This window comes from Nyctereutes procyonoides, unplaced genomic scaffold (assembly GCF_905146905.1).
Source record: "Nyctereutes procyonoides isolate TBG_1078 unplaced genomic scaffold, NYPRO_anot_genome, whole genome shotgun sequence".
NCBI classification, from domain to species: Eukaryota; Metazoa; Chordata; class Mammalia; order Carnivora; family Canidae; genus Nyctereutes; species Nyctereutes procyonoides.
Window position 1 is genome coordinate 47970613 of NW_026575044.1, and position 24536 is coordinate 47995148.

Sequence of the window (24536 nt, forward strand, 5' to 3'; positions counted from 1 at the left end):
CACTGGCTGCTGCAATCGCAAACCCCATCTGGAGGTACATTCTCAATCCACATTACATACAAGATCACACCTAACTCCCCACTGAAGATGAACTCACGATCCAAAACTGCAAACCCGCAAGCCAAAAATAAGCACCTGGAGTGACAGTCAGGTGATGGCCAACAGCAGGATTCAACTCCAAGACAGACCTTCAGATTCTAGAGTATCAGATAGAGACTACAAAGTAAGTGTGTTCACAAGTATGAAAGGCAAGCCAACAAGAGAAAAGATTAAGTCGTTGCTGTAAAGGACCACACATGTTAAAAAACAGTAAAGTAGTTCTCTTAAAAATAAGAAATTAGTCACTGGAGTAAAGAAATGCTTCTTTTCAGAGAGAACTGGAAGCCTGGCTCAGTAGATAAAAGTCTATAGTAATTGTCCCTAATAATGAGCAACTCAAAGAGGCAAGAATATCCTCAGTAGTTCTTGATTTCTTGAAAGTAGGATGAGCTTAAATTTCTAGCTTTCAAAAATTTTATCAGAAGTTGGTGAATCCCCAGTGTCTCTGATTTTCTGTTTCCATCCTTCCTGTGACCTCCTGGTCATCCCTTGGGCTAAAGGAAGAGATCTGCTCTTTCCTCCCCCACCAACATTTCCTGTTCTTGGGGCATGATTTTCAGTCATGACAACCTAAGTCACATCCGATTAGGATGGGTGAACAGTATCCTCCGTGAGAAAGAACAGATGAGCTCATCAGAATGAACCAATAGGATGACATCTATTTTTATTGTGACCATCACTCTGGTCCCTGGGTTTATGAACCCCTATCCTCAAGTAGCATAAACACGTGGGTGAAACATCATGCTTTGATTTTAACAGTGCCCGAGATTTTTAATATAACTGTTTCCATTTCTTAGAAAATACACTTTATTTATTTATTATTTTTTTATAATTTTTTTTATTTATTTATGATAGTCACACACAGAGAGAGAGAGAGGCAGAGACATAGGCAGAGGGAGAAGCAGGCTCCATGCACCGGGAGCCCGATGCGGGACTCGATCCCGGGTCTCCAGGATCGCGCCCTGGGCCAAAGGCAGGCACCAAACCGCTGCACCACCCAGGGATCCCGAAAATACACTTTATTTAAAAAAATAGTAGCTCTGACTTCTCTATCATTACCATTTGGACATAAAAGGCACAAAAGACAGGCTTTTACTAATAGGTAGACTTTACCAATAAAGGGCATTAAAAAAAGATTTCTTAAACTATTTTTGAGCTAACATGTAATAAGCAGATCTTTGTGCAGTTCCTCTTAAGCTGTGCATGCAATTGAAAGGATGTTCCTAGTCCCTGAAGGCACCCCACCCCTACTTATCCTGAGTGCCCAGGGCAGGACTGCCCAGAGGAAACAAATACACTCTCTGTGGGGCAGGAAAATCTCTACTAAGAAAGCCTATGAGCAAATTAATGCCTCAACCTGGAATGAACTGAATGGGCAATGAATCTCAGAGATGACTGGTGTGAGCTGGCCATTCTCAACTTGATCATAATCACCAGCTCTGACCACCCCAGCATTTGAAAAAGCTGTCCAGCAGCTGCTGTGGTAGCAGGGCCACCTCTGGTGCACCCTGGTTCCCTTCTCTCAGCCTGGGTGGTGGGGACTGTGGTAGTCCACGTTCGGGTGACAGGCAACCACTACGCACCTGTCTCCCAGGTGAGAGACGAGGGCGGCCGGGGTTGCCCATCACAGATGACCCCAGAGCCCAGGGCAGGACCTCAGGGGAGCTGCCGCGGACTCACTCCACTGCTGCAGTGCCCGCACGTACTGTGTCGTCCGTGTGTGTTCCTGGCTTGTCCAGATGTCTGTCCTGCGTCTTCACGTCAGGCAGAGTTCTCGCCTCCACTAAACCCCTTCCTTTATCCCACCGATCAGCTCAGGGGCCCCCCTGTTTTACCTGAACAGAGTGTATCGCTAGAGGAGCTGCAGGGTCAGCTTGCGCAGGCGACCAGACTGCATCAAGAGGAGACAGAGAAATTTACAAACAAGATTCGGAAGGTAAATATGTAACACGATTTCAGCACGGCCAGGGCTCTGAGCGTGGAGCCCCTTGGAGGCACATGACAGGATGTATTTGCAAGAGAGCTGTCTATTGCACACAGGCTCCTGGACTCCCGGGCTCCCAGGGCTGGAGGATCATCCAGTTGAGCTGCCCCTCAGACATCTCACAAAGAGAACTGTCCACCTTCCTCCTCTAAACCATGCTTTTCAGTATTTACATTGTGGTCTTGGGAAGTTCTTCCTAACATCTAACCCATGTTTTCCTGCAGCCATAGCCAGCAAATATAGGCCTTAATTAAGGACCTGGACAGGGAAATGTGTCCATAACTTTTGTTGTCCTGCAGATTTGTAAACTTGCTCAATGTTAGGTAAATTTTCTGATAGGAAATAACAACAACTCACCCTAAATGGTGGTCTTCAGAAAACTGCCATTAATTGAACTGCAGCTTTGTTGACTTTTCTAGCTTATCTTAGAATAACCTGTTGCTGGCCAATTACCCATTATCTGTTAAATCCTTTCCCAGAGTTGCTAGGAGAAGGGATTGGTAGACACAGGCACTCATTTCCTAAATAATTTAACTTTTTTTCCTGCACCAAAAATCATGTTAAAGAAGTGAGTTTATCCCTGCAGATGCTAATAGCAAAATGGCAAGGTCCCAGGTGTGTCTATACTTGAATTTAGGATAAAAGGAGTGTGTTGGAGATTGGGCTGCAAACCTTGTTTGGAGGGGGTGAGAGGTCATCCTGGCTTGTTCAGAGGCAAACGGTCCGGTCTGTGTTCCCTGACGTGTCCCAAGGGAAGAGGACCGACTCTTGGGCCTTGGGAAGTGCTTAGAGTCATGGAACAGGAGGAGGCAACCAGGGCAGTGGGGAAGTCAGAGCCAGGCAGGAAGGAACATTTCCAGGAGGCTGCAAATGAGAGGGCGAGAGAACATCCCTTCCCCGGGCTGCGCCTCCATAGAGTAAGACTCCAGTGTCTCTGGCCTACCTGCCATGAGCTAGGCGCTCACTCTTCACATCTTGAGTTAGCTTCCTTTTGCTACCTAGAAAACTGAAGCCTTCCTAGTCAGTGGATGACCTGACGTAATTCTGCAAGTAAATTGCAAATGCTGATTTCCAAAATGGTATGTTACCCCCTCTCCCCAGTTATCCTGCTCTTGTGCCCACAGGGATAGGAACACATGGTGGGACTCTGAGAGCTGCCAAGATGATGAATTAAAATCACCACTATTTTGTGTTATCTCAGCTTGAAGTGAAAAAAAAAAAAAAAAGATCTGGTATTATGACAGTGGCACACAAGTGTCTGTGCAGACCCGGGACCTTCCCAGAGCTACCTCTCACTCTTCACTGGTGTTCACATGTAGGGCGTATTGGTATTGACCTCAGGCAGCCATAGTCACATCCTCATGGTTTCTGAGCCCTAATCCAGTACTTTGGGAAAACAAGACAAAACAAAACTCAACGCCTTGGGTTTTGGCCAAGAGAGAGTGTTGAATTAGGAGAGGACAGCTGATAACTACAGGCTGGCATTCAAACCCCTTTTTTGGGGGGGTCTGTGGAACAGAAAGCTGTCATCCTGTCACTTTAGCTACTATAGATATTATTCTTGTGCCCTTATCTGTGCAATAAGATTTTATTCACACCCCTTTGCTTAGTCATTGTGGACATAATCATTGTTTATTGCTTGGAAGAGTGCCTGTACCGACCTTGAAAAGCAGGAACTTAACATAGAAATGGAAAACTCTGCTTTTTCAGCATGCTGTATTTCCCTAAGAGTTACTTGTAGCTAATAGGACTGTGAAGTCCTAAGTGTGGAAGGAGGTTCTCAACTTACTTTCCTATTTGTCCACCATATGAGGCAGAGGGCCTTGTGTCCAGGAAAACCCTACTGCCCCCACCCCCCTCCCCGACCTGCCTCTCTCCCACTCTCTGTGGGCCCCTCCATCAGCTTGCTCCTGGGAGCTGTGTGCACCAGTAAGCTCAGGAAGCCAAGGGGAAGAGTTTCCACTTAGCCCCCCCCCCCACCTTACAATTACAGTGTGTCTTTTGCAAACCCACAGACAGAGGGCAAATGGAATCGGCATGGAAGTCAGCTGTAAACCATATATCTGAGAATCAATTTTCCTGAAGAAGTTTAGAGGCATCCCAAAACACCACAAGAGACTTGACATTGAGAACTTATTAGAACACCTTAGTTTGAAATAATGTTTGCTTCTGAACCAGAAAAGCCTTGAGGTTTTCTAAATAGTAAGTACACATCTCAGGGAGTTTGCTGAATTTTAAGGGCCTCTATGTTTCATGTCCCAGGTGCAAAATGATAAAGATTGAGTAGCATTTTGCAAAGACTTGTTTTGAGTGGCAAATCAGAAGAGCTGTTGTCATGCTGTCTCTCTTTCCCCTCAAGATGGAGGAGGAGCACCTGTACGCCTTGAGGTGGAAAGAACTGGAAATGCACAGCCTGGCTTTGCAGAACACCCTCCATGAGCAAACCTGGAGTGATGAGAGGAACCTGATGCAGCAGGAGCTCCGGTCTATGAAGCAGAACATTTTCCTTTTCTACGTCAAACTCAGATGGCTGCTGAGGCACTGGCGACAAGGGAAGCAGATGGAGGAAGAAGGCGAGGATTTCACTGAGGTACCTGCCCCATCCCTGCCCCTGGAGAGTTCAGTTTATTTGCATCCCTTTTGTTCTTGACCACTAGGCTCTGCTGTCCCTCTGCACCCTACACACAGAGGTCATGTTCTGTTCACATTCTTTCCTCAAGTCCAGTCTGGGCAAGGGAAGTGCCACAGGTTGTCCAGTTCTATATCAGACCAAGAATTCTGTGCTGTGACTTTGGCCTCGTCTTCAGAGTCCTGGTGTCTGACTCCACTATGCAGCAAGGATGTGCCTGCAAGGATTTCTTCTGTTGCTATGAACTCTTCTGTTGCTATGACCTATGAACTCCTGAAAGTTGTCACCCTGAGGTCCTGTCAGTCTCTCATGCTGCCTTGCTCATTTGTCAAACCTAGTTCTAAATCTTTCTCTCTTCTCTCCATTTCAGTTTTGTTCTTCAGTGCTAGAGCCCTTCCTGCCCATGCAGTTTGCTAAGGGTCTTCTCTGCTAGGTTCCAGATGGGTCAGAGTTTTGCCACCTCTGGAATTTGCATCTGTGCTCCTTCTTATGCCTCCATCCCCAGATTCATCACAGAACCAGAACAGAGTCATTTGCTTTGTGATTGATTCTCGTTGATTCAGTCAATGTGACCCCTAGCTCTGCAAGCTGCTTTGGGCCTTGCCTTCCAACCGCTGCTGCCAGGTGTGTTCTAGACATCCACACACCTGGCTCCTTTGTCAGCTACTTCAAGGCATCATAAACGCTGGCTTCCTTTTAGCTCCCAAGGACCTATCTGCTTTCCACTGTATGTAATGTTAAGTCGTCCTTTGAAGGGGAAGATACATTGATTCTCTTTCTTCAGGGAGGAAGGAAAGTCTTCCAAAATTAATTCAGCCTGCTTCCAAATAGCCATGACATAGAAAACCATCATTAAGCCAAGCCTAGATGTGATTATAAAGTCTCCTGCTGATCAGTACTTTGGAGTTCCTCTTCCTCTAGCTTATAAAACCATAACTATAATCAATAATTATAAATCATAAGATGTTTCATTATCAGATTAACTCACAAATGATAAGATTAGAAGATTAGAAAATCTTTTTCTAATCTTTCACAGTTACGTACCGACTGTGTGCTATTTAAGTGAAGAAGTTGGCCAGCAAGTGCAATGGGCTAAATGGGCATATTTGGAAAAGGGCTGAGAAGTCAAGATTGATAAGCTAGAAAGTGGAGAATGACCCTCTAATAATAAAAACCAGGCTGTACAGCAAAGGATTTGGGTGGAGGTGAGATCATTGTCTCCTGCTGTTTTCAGAGCGAGCATCCAGAGACCCTCCCCAGGCTTGGTGAGCTTGGAGGGCAGGGGGACCCGAAGGGGGACGGCCCAGACCAAGATGACAACAGTCCAGGCTGCGGCTTTCCGCTGGGAGAGCATCCTCCACACTCCCCTGTGCAGATTGGTGACCACGGATCGAGACTACAGCCTACACATGGGAGACAGCTCCACAGGCAGGTGAGTGTCGAGGTCCCACACCTGGGTGAGGACACTCCTGGTCTATGTCTGCGTTGTCTCATTTTATGTGCTGGTGTTCCACAGAGCAGAAAAACTCTGACTGCCTATAGTTGTTAGTTGCTGTATTTGTGCTGGAAATCATATCATTAAGACTTGATTTCAGTGTCAGCCCATGAGTTCATTTGGCTTACATGCATAAATAAGGAGCATAGTAGGATCAGATCAATTGGAGATTGGAACAGGTATCGGCAGCATCACCAGTTTGGCAACATAATGCATAAGAAGGAAAGAAAAAGTATTTTCATTTTAATTCTAAACATGTATAAAGTGTTTTAGGTTCTTTGGGGCCACTTGAAGTAAAAATATTTGATGACACTTAAAAAAATCAAAGCGTATATAGAGATGGGATTTCAGTGTATATAATATGAGATCATCATTAACATTGCCAAAGCCCACGTTTATTTATTAATTATTAAGCAGATAGCCGCTGCTTACTAAACCAAAAGATACTATTGATGCCACCCAGATTTTTTGCGCTTCTCTACAAAACAGCAGCTGTGTTGGGTTTGGGGTGCTGAGACCCTAGGAGGGACCCAGTGTTAAAGCTTCCTTGCTCCCAGACCTTCTGGTCTGAGTCCTTTCTGACCTTATGTTGCTTCTTTGAGGGTGCTGTAGGGCAGACCCGGAGGCCCCAAGCCCTAAGCCATTGGCTCTGGGGTGACGGGCAGGACCGGGTGGCCCTGAAGCACACAGTTAGCCCGGGTGTGGCCATGGCCACTCAACCGCAGACATTTCTGGGCACTCCCTGTGTGCTGGACGCCACAACTGTGGCTCCTCCCTCAGCCCAGAGCCTCAGAGGGTCAAGTGGTAGAGGGCTGTCATCCGAACTGTGGCTCAGATCCAAAGGAGAAAAGTCATGATGTCTGAGCACAGGGTCCAGAGGATATGTGTATTTCCCCCCTGCCTGCTTTCTCTTTGCAAACAAATCAGGTTTTCACAACTGAAGAGTTGTTTTCTATGCACACCCATCCACCCTGCATTTTCCCTGAATAATATGACTCAAGAAAGAGGTTATACTTTCAAATGGATGTTTAATTACAGTTATTAGGAAGTTTGTCATTGTGCCAGTGTCCCTGGGGAGATTTTGGCTCCTAGAATGAGTTTTCCAGCAATTGATCTAGTTAGAAAATAAAATGCTACTTCACAAATAATCCTCTAAAGCGTACCACTTTTATTATTTTTAAAAGAGATGTCAGTTCTATAAAAGATCTGCGATTAACTCAAATAGCTTTCACTGATTGCCACTCAGCCCTAAACCTGCTGCATCTGAGGTCATGTGTTGGGTGTTTCCCACGCATGTGTCCAGATGCATGGGAAAAGGGGAAAAATGTAACACATCTGGTTTTCTAAACAATTCTCATGGAAAATGTTACCCTGGGGGTGGAAAATAATGTAAAGTCACTCAGCTGGAACCTCCCATTCAGTATATTTTAATGTCATCTCTCTTTGCCTCCTCCTTCCAAAGCTGATGTTTTTACTGTCCCCCTCAAAAGTAGAGATGGAGCTGTGACTTCCCACTTTGCACAATGTGCAGTAGAGGCACATGGGGTGCCTGCAGGGTATGGTGGGGACAGGTAGAATCATGCCTGTCATGGCCCCATCCATCCATCTGTAGGAGTTAAATGCACAACGCTGTCCATCAGAAGACAGGAGATTAATGAGCTCTACTGTACAACAGCTGCTTGCCTGGGAGTGAACATTCTCAGTTAGCAGATTTGCCTTGCCCTTTCGTGGCATGGGTATTAGCGAGGCAGCCTGCCTGCAAGAGCAAGAACACGTGTCCCTGAGAGCCTCACCCTTTTCAGAAACTCTGAGAACCTGCCAAGGTGATAAGCAGAATGGGCAACATGGCCTACCTCCCTTCCCAAGGCGAAATTGGCAAGTGACACAATTTCCCAGGCCTTGGTCTTTGCCCTGTGTCCTGGTGAACATTGGCACAGCTGAACACAGTTGATGGCAAAATGTATCCCATCCAGAGAGATTAAAAAAAAAATGTACTCGTATCAAGTCGTCCTTGGAAATAGTTCATAAAAAATTATCAGGTTGGAAAATGTTCGGCTCTGTGAATGTGCCCTATTGACTGATTTTTAGTTACAGAACCAGCGATCTAGCCATAGCAACCCAATTGTCCTCGAGAACAGAAAGCACTTTCAGTTTGCCCAGCCTTCTGGAAGAGCTGGTAAATATGCAAAAGCTTACTGTATAGTTTTCAGTGAGCTCCAGGATGCTGGCCACTTACGTTAAGCTTTTGAGACCTAAGTCTACATATGCATTTTATGCTTTCTAGTAATTCCTGAAATCAAGATTTGTTTTGTTTTGTTTTTTGTTTTTTGAAATCAAGATTTTTTTAAAAGATTTTATTCATTTATTCATGAGAGACACAGGAGAGAGAGAGAGAGAGAGAGAGAGAGAGGCAGAGACACAGGCAGAGGGAGAAGCAGGCTCCATGCAGGGAGCCTGACGTGGGACTCGATCCTGGGTCTCCAGGATCACACCCTGGGCTGAAGGCAGTGCTAAACTGCTGAGCCACCTGGGCTGCCCTGAAATCAAGATTTTTTAATGCAAGGTGACTATAGTGCCAGGATTATGGCCCTGGGCCTCCACCAGCTAATAATCTGTGTATTGGATTAATTTACTCAAAGAGAAGTTACTTTTTCACCCAGGGATGTGACACAATATTCTTTATTAAAGCACCTGTGTACATATATAGGACCTAATTTAAAATTCAGAGCAAGAGGGACGCCTAGGTGGCTCAGCGGTTGAGTGTCTGCCCTTGGCTCATGTCATGATTCTGGGATCAAGTCCCACATCGGGCTCCCCGCAGGAAGCCTGCTTCTCCCTCTGCCTGTGTCTCTGCCTCTCTCTCTCTCTCTCTCTCTCTCTCTCTCTCTCTCTCTCATGAATAAATAAATAAAATCTTAAAAATAAAATCCAGAGTAAGAGCTAATGAAATTATGTTTCATGTTACTCTGCAACTACAGCTGGTCACTAAAGAGTCTCCCTCAGGACCCAGCTCTAGGACCGAGTAGAGTCTGTTCCTTTGGACCTTTGTCACTCATGCATCCAGGACTCATCTAGAGCTTAGGGCCTTCAGAAGCTCCCCTCAGTAAAAGTCAGCCTCTCTCCCATAGACAGAGTGCCTTTGGCTCCCTAGGCCTCCCAGATGTCACCCCACCTTGGTGCCCATGCTTTTGCTTTGCCCAAGATGCGGAAGCTTTCAAAAAGAGCACTTCTACCAGACAAGGCCTATACATCAGAAATATGATCTCCTGACCTTTTCTTTTCTCCTCTTGAGCCTGGATCACTTTTACCTTCAATTTTGTATGTTGTATCATGATTTATTCTTCAGACTCTACAGCTTTATAACCTCACCTAGGAGACAGGCAACTCTCCATAAAAGGAACCAGATCAGAGCTTATAGTTATGAAACATTTTATGTTTGCTGTGTGTTTGTGTTTATTCTGTTACCACACAAATAGCAAGGGCATAGGAGTGAAGAGCCACAAGTACTAGGAGGCTACTCAGGAAAGGGGTCTCTCTACCTCCCAGCATCAGCCATGGTCAGCAGTTTATGACCTGCTTTTCTGAGTGTGTAACAAACCCTAAACCTCGCACATAAGTGATTTATTCACATCCGGTCACTTGATTTTCACCACACCTGCTCTGATTTCTTTGAAGCCTTTGGCTGATAACTTGGGATTATAACTTATTGAATAGGATGTGAGGTCCCTCTCTTTATAAGTATGAAATAGAAACTATGCCTGTGTTGGGGGTCAGGGACAGCTACCATAGCATTCTAGAACTCCTGACTAGCCTACGTGAATAGGAATTAGAGGCTCTCTGGCTTTCTGTGGGTCAACCCACAGCAGCTGGTCAATATACAATATATAAGCAAAGTGGTTGATGGTAGTTTAGCTCTTTCTCAGAACTATGAAACACATTATCTTATAAATCTTAGGTAAGAATGATTTTATCAAATAGCTGGCATTGCATCACAAATATCTTGGTGTGTTACCTTTCCCAGAAACTTCCTTTTCACTTTCTATTAATATTTATTGTATATTTGAGTAGCAGTCTTACTGGCTGAAGCCCAGCCTTGAACCTTTTATAAAGTTTACCATTTTATAGCACTGTCAAGCTCCTGATCCCAATTTTGGGATTATTTTAAGCACCCAAGAGAGATGAGCTTGGAAGGGCTGAAATGCTCTTAGCCTGAGGAAAAGGGAATGGTGAGGCCATTTATCCTGCTTCTTTGCAAGAAGACCAACCAGCTGATCTTGGAGAGGTTGAAAAATTGGTCTTCTTACTTGAAATTGGCCTGTATTTAACATATATAAACTAAAAGGTTGCATAATTGGGCCCCTGGCACAGAAGGTTCAGAAAGCTCTGTGTCCAAGACTTTAACCCAAAGACCTCTAAATGGCCCAGAGAATCTTCATTCCATTCTTAACTTGATTAGGCTCATCTTTTTACCCAAAATATTACTCAGCAATGGCCCTCACAGGGAGAAAAAGTAAGGCAAGTAACTTTTAGGCATTCTTTCAGGATAGCTCACTAATATTATTTCCATTGATATTGGGGGGGGGGATTTGTTTCCAGAGTTTAGGTGGCTTCTTTTAAGGCAAAATTAAAAAAAAATAATAAAAAATAAAAAAATAAAACAAAACCTGGGTAGAGTATAATGCCTGAATTTAGAGATCTTGGCTTGTTTTGTCCAGCCTTGATGGGACAGACCTGGACTGCAGCCCATGCTCTCAGCAGGAGACCCTATCTATGCTATGTTGCTGCACGCCCTAATTCCTCCTCTGTAACACAGGAAATGGAATAGTATGTGCCCAGGATTGATGGGAGATGCAAGTAAGGTTGTGTAGTTGAGTGATTGGCACACCTGATCTAACACACCCTCTGTTAGAAACAATTAGTATTACTTTTCATTACTGGGCTTTTTGTATGCAAAAAAGTTTAGAAGCATCATGCCCAGCTGAGTCTTCAGACATTTTTATTTGCACATCAGACTTTGGTGTTATATACCAATGGCAGAGAACTAGTCTGGCTTCTTGCCATGTCACATGCCGTTCCTGGGTGATTATATAACAAGTACCAATAATATCGATTCTGTGGACTCCCTTGCTTCCTTTGGCCACCTTCATCCCAAAGCAAGTTTTGAACTCATTCCAGGATGATTAATATTATACTGGGATAATGGCACATTATGTTGATGATTCTGATGCAAATGTGCATGAAAACATTACAGCTTAATTTTATTTAATCTGATATTTCCTAATGCCAGAAAGTACTTACTTCCAGAGGAACCAAAATTTCAGTCTGCAAAAGACTGTTATGTGAATTCCTGCTTTAGAGGACCACAAATCTCCTAAGGTTATCTGAGCAATTTGATGTGGGGCTAAGAACCCCTCAGGCTGACTACATTCACAAAGTGGGATCTGTAGGGAGGTATTAATCACATACAAGAACTGATGACCTGGTTTTCTGCTTTTTCTTCAGCGAGAATTACATGACTACTCAGACTAGATCAAAATATTCCCGTTACTTTATGCTTAAAATACTTTGACTTAAAAAGTAGTGATGTTTTAAAATTTTTAAATCCAAAGATGAAAATACCAAGTAAATCAACTATAAAATATAGTTTTTCAAACAAATTCTGTACTCAAAGAGATGTGTATTTCTGAAAAGATTTTTGCAACACTTCTTCTCACTCACCTCCACTTAGAAGATTTTTAAATACTTTTGGTGTGGAGTTGAAAGAAAATGTTCTGCATTTATTACAGTTGTACACATATCCTGAGCACCTCTTTGAGTGCAGTGGTAACTTACTTTTATTCGGTGGTTGGAAGGAACGTGTAGGAGTTTTAGAAGGTTCTCTAGCTGCTGAATCTTGCAAATGCTAACTGGATTATACTCTAACTGGCTTTAGTGTCAGAGCTAGTAAAGTAAAAATTGGTGATTAAGGGGAAGAACACCCAAAAAGCAATAAATGTTAACAAATAGGCCTTTCTACCACATATAGTATTATAACTCCAGACAAATTACAGGGAAAACTGGGGAATTTTCAGGAATAAATCTGCTCATGTTAAGGAGTTTCTCTTTTCTAATTCAACTTTATTTAAATCCAAATATAGGGCTAGCCAGAGAATCTTAAATTCTTCCCAAGTGTGGCTGTCCATTTTTATCTACATGCAGGTGTGTTTAGGGGATTCATGAGATGGTTTTAGGAACGTGACAGGCCCTCCACATGGTGGAAGAGAGCTGGAGGCACTATCCTACTGCCCTTGGCATGAGAGGTTTATCAAGCAGAGAGGAGTCTCTCTGAGAGCAAGGGGCTCTGTGTTCCCAAATTTGAGACATTCTGATTCCAGCAGGACTGGGAGTGCTTTGATTCTCCCTGCCTTGTAAATGCACCAACCAAGATTGTCCTGGGATCAGGGCAGCTGGGAACTCATGATGCACTTTCAGTGTTTTCCGTCAGATTGGAAGAGATGAGCTCGTGGGGCTTTTATCATCGAGGTACCATAACTGGTTCAGTATTTAATTCACTTGGATGAACCTTTCTGAAAGCATGCCCATGCTGAGACGTACTAAGATAGTAATCGTGGTTTTGAAATGGGCTTTCAAAGGGCAGGATGAATTTTAGAAAATAAAAAATCTTTTACATTAGGTATAAGCAGATCAGTGATAGAAATCCCTTTTTCATTTATCTGACCTGTTTGCATACTTCACATGAGCTGAGCATTGTGTGAGACACTGGAAATACAGGAGCGGATCAGTTTGCATCTGTCCCCTATGCACTCACAGCAGTGATGGAGTGGCCCCAGGCGGCACAGGAAATCAAGCAGGTGTGTGGCTATTTGTGCTGTTGGTACAGCAGAAAGGAGGGGCATGGTGATTCCATCTCAGGACCGTGAGGAAGCCCTCATGAACAACTCAAGCACTTACATTTGGCTTTGATTAAAGCTCACAGTGCCCTTTGCCCTGTGGCCATACTTACCCATCCAAGTCAGAATATGACCACCCAATGTTTATAAGAGACACAGAGTGTTTATTCCCTTCTGGTTTGATGGCTGGTATCAAAATGACAGCATCGACAGGTGTTTATGTCTTGCCAGATCTGCATCCCCAAGCGTAGCTTTGGATGTATGAAGTCATGTGGAGCATTCTGGTAGCTCTGGTTTCTGGGTTCCCCGTGCCCTCCTGCAGCTACCTCCTTCCTGCTTCCGGCCCAAGTGCCGGACCCCGTCCTCCTATCCCACCAGTCCCTGAGGGGTCTCAGCTCCAGAGTCCAAGCACTGGCAACATAGGAACCCACCCCCACCCCGGCTCCGTCCCACTAACTGCAGACTTTCCACTTGTTCTGCACCCATTATGATGGCACCTTGCGCACAACCCAGCACCACCTTGACGCCCTAAAGAATACCCTTGCATGAGTGGCACAGCCAACCCTGTGTTTCCTCCCGCAGGTGGTGGAAAACCAGCAGCTGTTCGGTGCGCTCAAGAGCCTGCTGGAGGACCTGCGTGCTGAGCTGCGGGAGGACGAGCACGCGCGGCGGCGGCTGCAGCAGCAGTACGCCAGCGACAAGGCTGCCTGGGACGTGGAGTGGGCCGCACTTACGTGCCGCCTGGAACAGGTGCCTGCCTGCGGGGTCTGCCCTGGGTCTCCCCAGCTCCTCCTCTGCCATCTGGGCCAGGTGGGGAGAAGGCACAGCTCTTCAGAACCATGGCGATCTTTACAGTTCCTCAGATCCTCCAGGGGGAAAGCGGGGAACAGCTGCCTGCTTTGTCTCCTTAAAATTCCCAGCCTTGGGGTGCCTGGGGGGCTCAGCCGGTTAAGTGTCTGACTCTTGATCTTAGCTCAGGTCTTGATCTCAGTGTCATGAGTTCAAGTCCTGTGCTGGAGCCTACTTAGAACACACTCACACAACTTCCCAGCCTTTCCAAGGCACCTCCTTCTCTCCTATTCACTGTCCCAAGTGTGAAACACAGTCTCCACTGAGCACCTTTTGACAGTAGCATTTATTTTCCCATTCTGCATTGAACAAGTCTGTATTTAGCCCCCTCAAAGGACAGTCAGGGTGAAGTGGTGATCAGAACACACGGACTTAGTTCAGATAGGTGCAAAGAAAATGCAGATTGTGACTTCAGTTATCTTTGGAAAAGGAAAACATTTAGATTCCTTTAGATTTCCCCAAACACTGAAAAGAGTTTGTAGGCCTTCTACTACATGCCCGAGAAGTCTGATCAGTTTCCGAGTCTTTATTTCCCCAGGAGGAAATGGAGGCCCAGAGGAAGTGGCTGATCTCAGATCATGGAGACTTTAGTGCTCGAGTGGAAAGAACGGAGTACTGCCTCCACCCTCCCAATAGACCAGAGCCTCCTCAGAAATTTTAGGCCATGGCCATGGTTGTAAGGTCAGATGTAGCCAGAAACATTCTTTTCTAAGTGTTTTCTCCCTGAAAACCCTTAAAAGCAGGATCACCTCCTGCCCTGAGTCTCCCTGGAAACCCCTAAAATCGGTATCACCTCCTCCCCTCAGATTGTTTCTCCAGGTTTCTTTCAGCCCCTTGATCATGATGGGAAGAAAAGTCTGTACATCCTTGATCATCGACTTTCTAAGCCTTAATTTGAGGCAAATCCTAAAGTAATTAAAATTTTATATGAATTGGCTAGAAAAGAAAAGAGAACAGAAATTGCCCAGAAAGGAGACATCTTCCAAATGGCCTTGATAAAAGCTGAAAGTGTCTGTCATGCCAAAAGAAAACAGCTCCCTTGGTACTCATAGGTTCAACTGCATTGCCAGCTGGGCAGGGGGAGCAGTGGATTCAGACTTATAGTCCCAGGTAGAGTGGAGACATTGTCTTCTCTGCAGAGGAAGCAGCAAAATGTAGCAAAACCAAAGCATCAGGCCAGGCTGGTAGAGCTGCTGACCCAGTTATGAATCCTGCCTACTTGCCTGGTAGAAGATTCTTACTAGATGCTCTGTTTATCTTAGTGCACAGCCTGAAGAGTCAGCAGTGGAGGAAAAATGAGTAAGGATGCTCTCCGGTGAGCTGCCTTGAAATCTATTTTAAAATATGTTTATGGGGGAGAAAGCTAAATATTTTCAAAAATGTTAAGGGTAGCTAAAGAAAGGAGGCCTAATCTTTGATATGAGCCAATTTCAAAATATTTCATCTTTGTTTTAGAGAAACCTGTATCCACCCACACATGTGCTACTCATCAAGCCTCAGGGAGAATCACTAGGCACCAAGAAATAAAATTAGGACTTCAAACCTAGAAACCAGGTGGTAATAGGTAAAGATTCATCTTCCGCCCAAATCATTCAGAAGTTTCTTGAAACATTTGCAGCCCAGGGAGCAATGAAGGTGAGCTGAAGCTAGTTCATTTATAATACTCCCATCTTTACTCTCTTCTACTTAAAAGCAAAAGAGGTGAATTCTACCAGAAGTTAAGTATTTTATCTCTGTGGAGACCATGTTGTTTCCATGGCCAAATCTGTGATTCCTTTAATTAACTCTCAAGTCAGGCCTTGTTCTAGATGCCAAGGATCCAGCAACAAGAAGGTTATTTTTTGAGGGACTCTCAGTGCAATGGGAGACCCAGACGAGGGCTTTAATTTATAATAGTGTAATGAGTGCCCTGCCAGACCTGCACACTGTGCTGTCAGGAAATAGGGGTGTGTGGGCCAGACACCTCAGTCTGAGGGCTCAGAGAGGGGTTGCTTGTGAAAGTCCTGATTAGAATGAATCTCAGAAGATGAATAGGAATGGGTACGTGGAAAAGGAGAGAAAGGACGTTTCAGATAACAAAAGCATAATGAGCAAAGGACTAAGCATATCTGAGGAGCTGCACCGGGTCAGGTATGCAGGAAAAGAAGAATGCGTGAAAGATTGAAACATTAATCCTGATTGCATCATGGAAGTAAAGCATCCTGATTGACATTTTTAAAAGATTATTCTGGCTTCAAGGAAGAGAATGGATTAGAAACCATTAGAATTGAATGGAGTCAGGAACAAGACAGGGATGTCCACTCTCACCACTGCTATTCAACATAGTACTGGAAGTCCTAGCCTCAGCAATCAGACAAAAAAAAGACATTAAAGGCATTCAAATTGGCAAAGAAGAAGTCAAACTCTCCCTCTTCGCCGATGACATGATACTCTACATAGAAAACCCAAAAGTCTCCACCCCAAGATTGCTAGAACTCATACAGCAATTTGGTAGCGTGGCAGGATACAAAATCAATGCCCAGAAATCAGTGGCATTTCTCTACACTAACAATGAGACTGAAGAAAGAGAAATTAAGGAGTCAATCCCATTTACAGTTGCACCCAAAAGCATAAGATACCTAGGAATAAACCTAACCAAAGAGGTAAAGGATCAAAAAAAAAAAAAAAAAAAAAAAGAGGTAAAGGACCTATACGCTAAAAACCATAGGACGCTTCTGAAAGAAATTGAGGAAGACACAAAGAGATGGAAAAATATTCCATGCTCATGGATTGGCAGAATTAATATTGTGAAAATGTCAATGTTACCCAGGGAAATTTACACGTTTAATGCAATCCCTATCAAAATACCATGGACTTTCTTCAGAGAGTTAGAACCAATTATTTTAAGATTTGCGTGGAATCAGAAAAGACCCTGAATAGCCAGGGGAATTTTAAAAAAGAAAACCATATCTGGGGGCATCACAATGCCAGATTTCAGGTTGTACTACAAAGCTGTGATCATCAAGACAGTGAGGTACTGGCACAAAAACAGACACATAGATCAATGGAACAGAATAGAGAACCCAGAAGTGGACTCTGAACTTTATGGTCAAGTAATATTCGATAAAGCAGGAAAGACGATCCACTGGAAGAAAGACAGTCTCTTCAATAAATGGTGCTGGGAAAATTGGACATCCACATGCAGAAGAATGAAACTAGACCACTCTCTTGCACCATACACAAAGGTAAACTCAAAATGGATGAAAGATCTAAATGTGAGACAAGATTCCATCAAAATCCTAGAGGAGAACACAGGCAACACCCTTTTTGAACTCGGCCACAGTAATTTCTTGCAAGATACATCCACGAAGGCAAAAGAAACAAAAGCAAAAATGAACTATTGGGACTTCATCAAGATAAGAAGCTTTTGCACAGCAAAGGATACCGTCAACAAAACTCAAAGACAACCTACAGAATGGGAGAAGATATTTGCAAATGACGTATCAGATAAAGGGCTAGTTTCCAAGATCTATAAAGAACTTATTAAACTCAACAGCAAAGAAACAAACAATCCAATCATGAAATGGGCAAAAGACATGAAGAGAAATCTCACAGAGGAAGACATAGACATGGCCAACACGCATATGAGAAAATGCTCTGCATCACTTGCCATCAGGGAAATACAAATCAAAACCACAATGAGATACCACCTCACACCAGTGAGAATGGGGAAAATTAACAAGGCAGGAAACCACAAATGTTGGAGAGGATGCGGAGAAAAGGGAACCCTCTTACACTGTTGGTGGGAATGTGAACTGGTGCAGCCACTCTGGAAAACTGTGTGGAGGTTCCTCAAAGAGTTAAAAATAGACCTGCCCTACGACCCAGCAATTGCACTGTTGGGGATTTACCCCAAAGATTCAGATGCAATGAAACGCCGGGACACCTGCACCCCGAAGTTTCTAGCAGCAGTGTCCACAATAGCCAAACTGTGGAAGGAGCCTCGGTGTCCATCGAAAGATGAATGGATAAAGCAGATGTGGTTTATGTATACAATGGAATATTACTCAGCAATTGGAAACGACAAATACCCACCATTTGCTTCAACGTGGATGGAACTGGAGGGTATTATGCTGAGTGAAATAAGTCAATCAGAGAAGGACAAACATTATATGTTCTCATTCATTTGGGGAATATAAATAATAGTGAAAGGGAATATAAGGGAAGGGAGAAGAAATGTGTGGGAAATATCAGAAAGGGAGACAGAACATGAAGACTCCTAACTCTGGGAAACGAACTAGGGGTGGTGGAGGGGGAGGAGGGTGGGGGATGGGGGTGAATGGGTGACGGGCACTGAGGGGGGCACTTGACGGGATGAGCACTGGGTGTTATTCTGTATGTTGGCAAAGTGAACACCAATAAAAAATAAATTTATTATAAAAAATAAATAAAAATGAAAATAAATTATATTATACCAAAAAAAAATTGAATGGAGTAACATGGTTCATAGGTAAAGATCCAGGGTTCTGCTGAACTAGAATAGGAAAAAGAAACATCTTTACATTCATCAATCTTTCACTAAAATCTATCATGTTACACAGCAACAGTGTGCTCCTAACTCCCTCTTCCCATCCTCTGCTGCTGTTGCCACAGCTTGCTTCGTGTAACGTTCCACAAACACACAGTACATTACAACTGTTTTTGCATCCAACACTCAATAATATTTGAAAGCAATTAAAAATAGAGGGGAAATGAGCTTTTATTTGTATTTCTTATATCATTCCCAGTGTTCATATTTTGTGTACATCAGTGTCTTAGTGTCCTGATCCTTCTGCCTGAAAACGTCCATCATTTCTTAAAGCACTGGTCTGCTGGCCATGATTTTTTTTAACTTTAATATGTTGAAAAAGCCTTTTTTTCCCTTTATTTTCAAAAGATATTATTGCTGAGCATAGCAGTCTAGCCAGGTTGACAAGTTTCCCCCTTCGGCCCCTGAAGGATGCCACTCCATCATCCTCTGACTTACATGTGTCAGAGGAGAGGTGTGCTGGCACTCATGTCTGTATGCTTCTGTGTGTCCTGTGGCTTTCTGTCTGCCTCCAGGGTGTCCTGTTCAGTTTTCAGCAGTTTGCATAGGATAGGTCTAGATGGAAATTTTTTTGCTAATTTGTTTGCTTTGGTATTTAATCTCATGGATGGTAAATGGATATTTATTGCAGACTGGTAGGTACCCCCACTGCTCCATCCCTAGTTTCTCTGAGGATTTAGGACAGACATGCACCTGCCCTCAAGGAGCTTTATAGAAGGATAAGCAAGATATGGTGGTAACCGAGATAGGAAGTGGAGCTGAGAAGCAGACACAGGAAGCTAAGTGAACTCCCTGCTTTATGTTTTGTGTGACTCTCTATATCAGATGTTTGTAATTAGGACTTCAAAAATGAGAATTGTTTTCTTCCATGAGATTGGTCAAATCTTGGCTTAAACACATTTCCAGGAATGATATGCAGACATGCTAAGATTTTCTCCACCTGTTAATATAAGATTTGCCAGGAACTAAGGTCTATGCCTTTTTTCCTTGCCAGCTGGAAGAGAAGACTGAGAAGAATTTGGGAGAAGCAGGCTCTTCCACCGACAGCAAAGGGGCATTCAAGAAGGAAAGAGAGATGCATCAGAAGCTTCTCACTGACAGTCATGGCCTGGTCATGGACCTGCGCTGGCAGATCCATCACAGTGAGAAGAACTGGAGCCGGGAGAAGGTGGAACTTCTTAGCCGTCTAGACAGAGACCGGCAGGAATGGGAGCAGCAGAAGAAGGAGCTCTTGTGGAGAATAGAACAGGTAAGGAACCACCCAGGCACCCACCAACAGGGAAGGGAGTACAGACAACTAAACTGACCTGGAAATAAGAGCACTTAGAGGGAAAAAAAAAAAAATCAGGCTATTGAGAGGTCCTAACTCCATCAGGATGTTTCACAGGCTTCCAGAGGAAGAGGAAAAATTTCATAGAATTTCTAGCATTGGAGACCCAGACTCTACCCTTCCATTACACAGATCCTTTTGTTGCAGAGTTTGGAGGTAACTTCCTTGTACGTGTCTATCTGTACAGTATGTCTGTGGTCAGGGCTGGGGGGCAGGGTAACATTCAAAGGAATTTAAAGACAAAACTGGAAAGATGAGATTATTTCAGGTCTAGTAAGGTGATTCCTGCCAAAAAAGCAAACTACATTTTAAGTTTGCCCCCTAGAGATGTGGTCACAGTGACTGCTCCAACTTGAATGGAATTCCTGTCCTTTAGTAAAGAAATTGCTGAATTAAGTTGGAAATCAGGCTGTTTGCACCTGCTGTGGATATTGCTGAGCTGTGATTAGGTAGGACCATAGTCAGGGGAGGGAGCTGGTCGCTCATCCTCTTCAGCTAAACAAACATTCAAACACCCAGATGAACTCAGGAGGAGAGGGAGAGTTGTTTTTTTATCTTCCAAAGAATCATTCTCTGCATGGCATCAGACTTGGGACCATTTGCATTCGTCACACCTGAGTGACGCACAAATTAAATTTTCACATGAAACTGATGAAGTTTTGAAATTCTTCTCTGGCTAGATTTTTACATAGCATATATGTATTTTTGCATTTAGTTCAGCCTGTCACACTTATACATTTATGAGGCCTCAAGGAAACATATTAATCAATAAGAAACTGAGTTCAGGAAAAGTAACCTTTTTACTCTATCACAAATACTTATACTGCCTGCATTTATGTGGGAGCTTTTTGAAAAATGTGCTCTATCATCACCAGACATAATACCTGTGTTAGGCAGGTGCAATGGCCACAGTTAGTTTCTGCATGCTGCAGGGGAGCAAGAGAAGGTGAATGAACTAAAAAAATAATAAAAAATAAAAAGCCAGGAGCCTTTGGCTCAGAAACTGTTGAGAAGAAGGCACACTGCAGATAGAATAGAATGGGGTGGAAGTTCTTCCTAGTTTTAATTACTCACATAACTGAGTCACCATATTGACATTTGATGTGGCTCATTTCAAAATTCCCCAAATTCTATCAAAAGAAAGGTGGCCACTTCCTGTTTGGCCTAGTGATGCATCATTTGAGAAGAATATTCTGTATTAAATCCCCAGTGTACCTAGGTTCTACTGGACAGATAAGTTGTTAGGTGGAAATTACAGGAGCAAACGTAGCATGTGTCCTTGCCAAGTGGTCGCAGATCTATCAGATCCAGCCTCAGCTAACTTGTGTCTCAGTAACTCCAGGCACCATGTTATCAAGAAGGTTCCCTCTTGGCCTTCCCTCTGTGAGCAGTCAGTCTTTCCCTCCTGTACCACAGTAAGGCCATCATAATCCCTGTCATGCCCTTCTGGGGTCCACTTTGCCTGTTATCTGGAGGCTCTTTGGTCTTATCATAGCTTGTTTTTGGAAATCACACCTTGGATATAATTTAAGCAAGTCTTATAGGGTCTTACTTTTGGGAATGAGCAACTCCTAGTAAAGGAAGAAGTAGTAGGACATCCAATGATAATCAACTTTTGAAGAGTTAATAACTCTTCAGGAGGAGTAGTCACCCCATTTTAAGACTATTTATTTTGAAGAGTAACTGTGGGCCTGTGCTGAACCCCATTTCTGATTCACATCAGTATTCTGTGTCAGGACTATAGCAGTTCTGCTGAGCCGATAGCCTCAGAACTTGAGTCCTCAAGGTTAACATCTTTGAGCATAATGGATTCAAGACACATGGGTTCCAGGCGCTCATCTGTTCCTGAAATCTGTGCAGTGGATCCCACAGGCTTTGTACAATGATCTCACTGCTGTTTTTAGAAGAGGATTTGCTGCCAGTGAATGATGCTTCAGATATGCAGTTGTGGCTTTTAAAAATAAATCCAGGCTTTTCCCCCAAATATTCAGCATTTTAAAAGAAGATTTTATAAATCTTAGCGCCTGATCCCAAAAATTAGATGAAGCAGTTACAGGCATTCTCTGGAAAAGAGGAAATTGACTGAAGCGTGTATATATGTATGGATTTTGTTTATCATTCATTTAATTTTTAGCTCCACATTCCATAGATAAACAAGAAATACAGGTGAACATTCTTCATAAGGTATGCTCTTGATATTTGACTACTTGGTGAGCCATGTAACCTTGACTGTGATAACATAATACAGTTGGTGAAGGAAGTAACACTAAATCCATTTTCCACTTTCAGAACACATGCTTCATACTTGTCCGGTGTCATTAAATTCCTACATAATTTCTGTGCCACATGAGGCATTTTATATGACGGATGACTATGGGAATGCGGTTAAGGTCACTTAACACATGTCATCTATCTTATCAGCATCTCTTGTCCCAGTCCAAATTTGATTGGGCGATAGTTACCTTTTATGGAGTCACACTACATTTCTCCTTAGAATTAAATTCCCAGTTAACATGCAGATGATCTAGGACTCGCCGCCATACTAAAGACCATGTGTCATTCCAGCCTCCTTCCAGCAACTTCCTTAAATCAGCTGCCTCTACAACCTGAAAGGCCATTCTTTTAAAACCTGTCCACAAGGTGACCTTTTTTTTCCTTTGACCAGTTTGGGTAAGGTGACACTGTTGAGGGTTTATCATTTCCTGTATTATTTGAAATGCAAGTCTTTTCTTTTTCTATTTGTGGTAAAAGTTGTTCTACTGCAGGGTTCGAAATACAGTAGGTGCTGATGGCTGGTCTGAAATGACTCTCCTAGGAAACCCTATCCTTTTAAGGACCCATTATTCTATTACAACATCCCAGAGGCATCTCAGCAGCAGATACCCATTCCAGTTCGTTTTCAGGAAACCTAACACTGACCAGCTTTAGTGTGTTTTGCTCCTGGCTGCCTGCATTTATTTTTGAATTCCCACTGTGCCGAGCTAAAGTGTGCTCGTTCAAAGCCCTCCTCCTTAGTCATTCTTTCCTCCTCTTCACACACACCCTCGGTGTGCATTTGCAGCTCCAAGTGTGATTCTTGCATTTTAATTCCTTGCCCAGAATAGCTTAGAGATGATCATGTGTTGAAAACTAAATTGCGCTGGCATACGTTAGATGAACATAATAAAATAAAAAGCTTTCCCTTTTTGTTGTTGGTTTTTGTTTGTGTTTTAAAGAAAACAGTTTAGCATCTTGAAGAGAACTGGGAAGAACTGTGCCTTGGGGTTGAGGGACAGGAGAGATCAGAGGGGCCAAACTGAAACCCAGAGTGGTCAGCTTGTTCCCTAATTCGATGGTGACCCCACCTCAGAGGCTAACGTTTAGGCTCTGGCCACTTGAATCTCCGTCTTTCTCAAATAATCCACCGTCTCAGAAATTACTAAAAATGAGTGAAAGTCCTTTGTCTCCATTATTTCACGTGGCTTGGTTCCTGATGATGCACATGCCACTCTCACTTCCAGCCCATGGATGAAGGCATCCCTTGAGACCTACAGGTGTATTCTGTGAAAGATGCTTGGCTAAGAAGTAAATTAATGCTTCCAAGGGAGTTGTAGAACCCTTAAGGACTGAAAATCTTTCTTCTCCAACAAATCCAGGGTGTCACTTTCACCCTTCAGATAGTTTTCTTAGTCAGAAGGGCAGCTGATGTGGTGGAGTGTGAGAGCATGTCACCCAGTAACAACCCCAGTGGAGACACCCAGGTGGAACTCTCCTCAGCCCTCCACTGTGCTTTCTGTGCATGTTTCAAAAGGAAGGCAGTGAGGAAAGGTCTGGAGAGTCCGGGGAAAGCAGTCCATTACAGCTTCTCTAGGGAGTAAGCATCCGCCCTGCTCATCATATCCTGCCTGTCCCTGTGATTTCACACTGGCTCCCTTCCTAAGTGGCTCCACATGGTTTGTTCTAGAGCTGTAAATCAGCAAGGCGTGTATTGCACACCGACCCCAGGGAGGATGAGCAGGGGTCTCATGGACAAACAGTGTGCCCAGCTGGACTTGTCTGGCCAGTGGCCCCTGCACACCTCCCCTCTACAACAGGCATCTGTCCCCATTTTACAGATGAGAACACTGAGCTGGGGACAGCTGGGAACTTCACATCTGCTAGCAAGCCGGCAAGCCACAGGACAATGGCTCCAACTCAGGCCTTCCAAATCCCAGAGCAGAGGGTCCTGTGTTTTGCCCACTGTTGCTTCCTGAATTTTCCAAGTCAGGCAAAAAAAAAAAAAAAAAAAAAAAAAAAAAAAGGTTTAGCTCTAAAGTATGCAGCTTATTTTTTGTTTTTAAGTCAGACCAGATCTTGAATTAACTTGATAGCTAAGGTTTAATTAACCCTCTCAAGCAAAGTTAGAAATTGTTTCTGACATCCTATGGTTACAACCCAGTTCAATCCCTTGGATTATATGCAGGACTCATTCCAAAGGAATGAGTGGAAATAATAATGGAAATAATAGTGACCTAAGGAGGAAACTCTGCTGGTGAGGAAAATCAGATTCACCCTCAGAAGTTTGCTATCGCCAATGGTTTTCCTTAAGTTCTGAAAGTATAAAAGAGAGCTCTAAATATGTCATTTAACAATGTTCAGTTTTTTAAAAATAAATGTATAATGTCCCATGGACAGTACGCCACGTTGTTTATAGTAATATATATATTCTACTCAG

At 43.6% G+C, this 24536-nt stretch overlaps 1 protein-coding gene across 11 annotated transcripts in view; it reads left to right on the plus strand.

Moving 5' to 3' along the window:
* The window catches only part of MTCL1 (microtubule crosslinking factor 1), a 131458-nt gene that overhangs the window by 92260 nt on the left and 14662 nt on the right, over positions 1-24536 (plus strand). For 8 of the 11 annotated variants that reach the window (XR_008664224.1, XR_008664222.1, XR_008664223.1 and 5 more), the window contains 4 exons: positions 4443-4673; positions 5947-6144; positions 13680-13907; positions 19508-19762. Coding sequence is in view for 8 of the 11 variants with exons in the window: in XM_055323585.1 (XP_055179560.1) it covers positions 4443-4673; positions 5947-6144; positions 13680-13907; positions 19508-19762 (912 nt within the window). In the remaining 3 variants the exon portion in view is untranslated. Of the gene's footprint in view, positions 1-1912; positions 2036-4442; positions 4674-5946; positions 6145-13679; positions 13908-19507; positions 19763-24536 lie in introns of all 11 variants that reach the window. The other 3 variants (XM_055323586.1, XM_055323588.1, XM_055323593.1) reach the window with 2 other exon arrangements.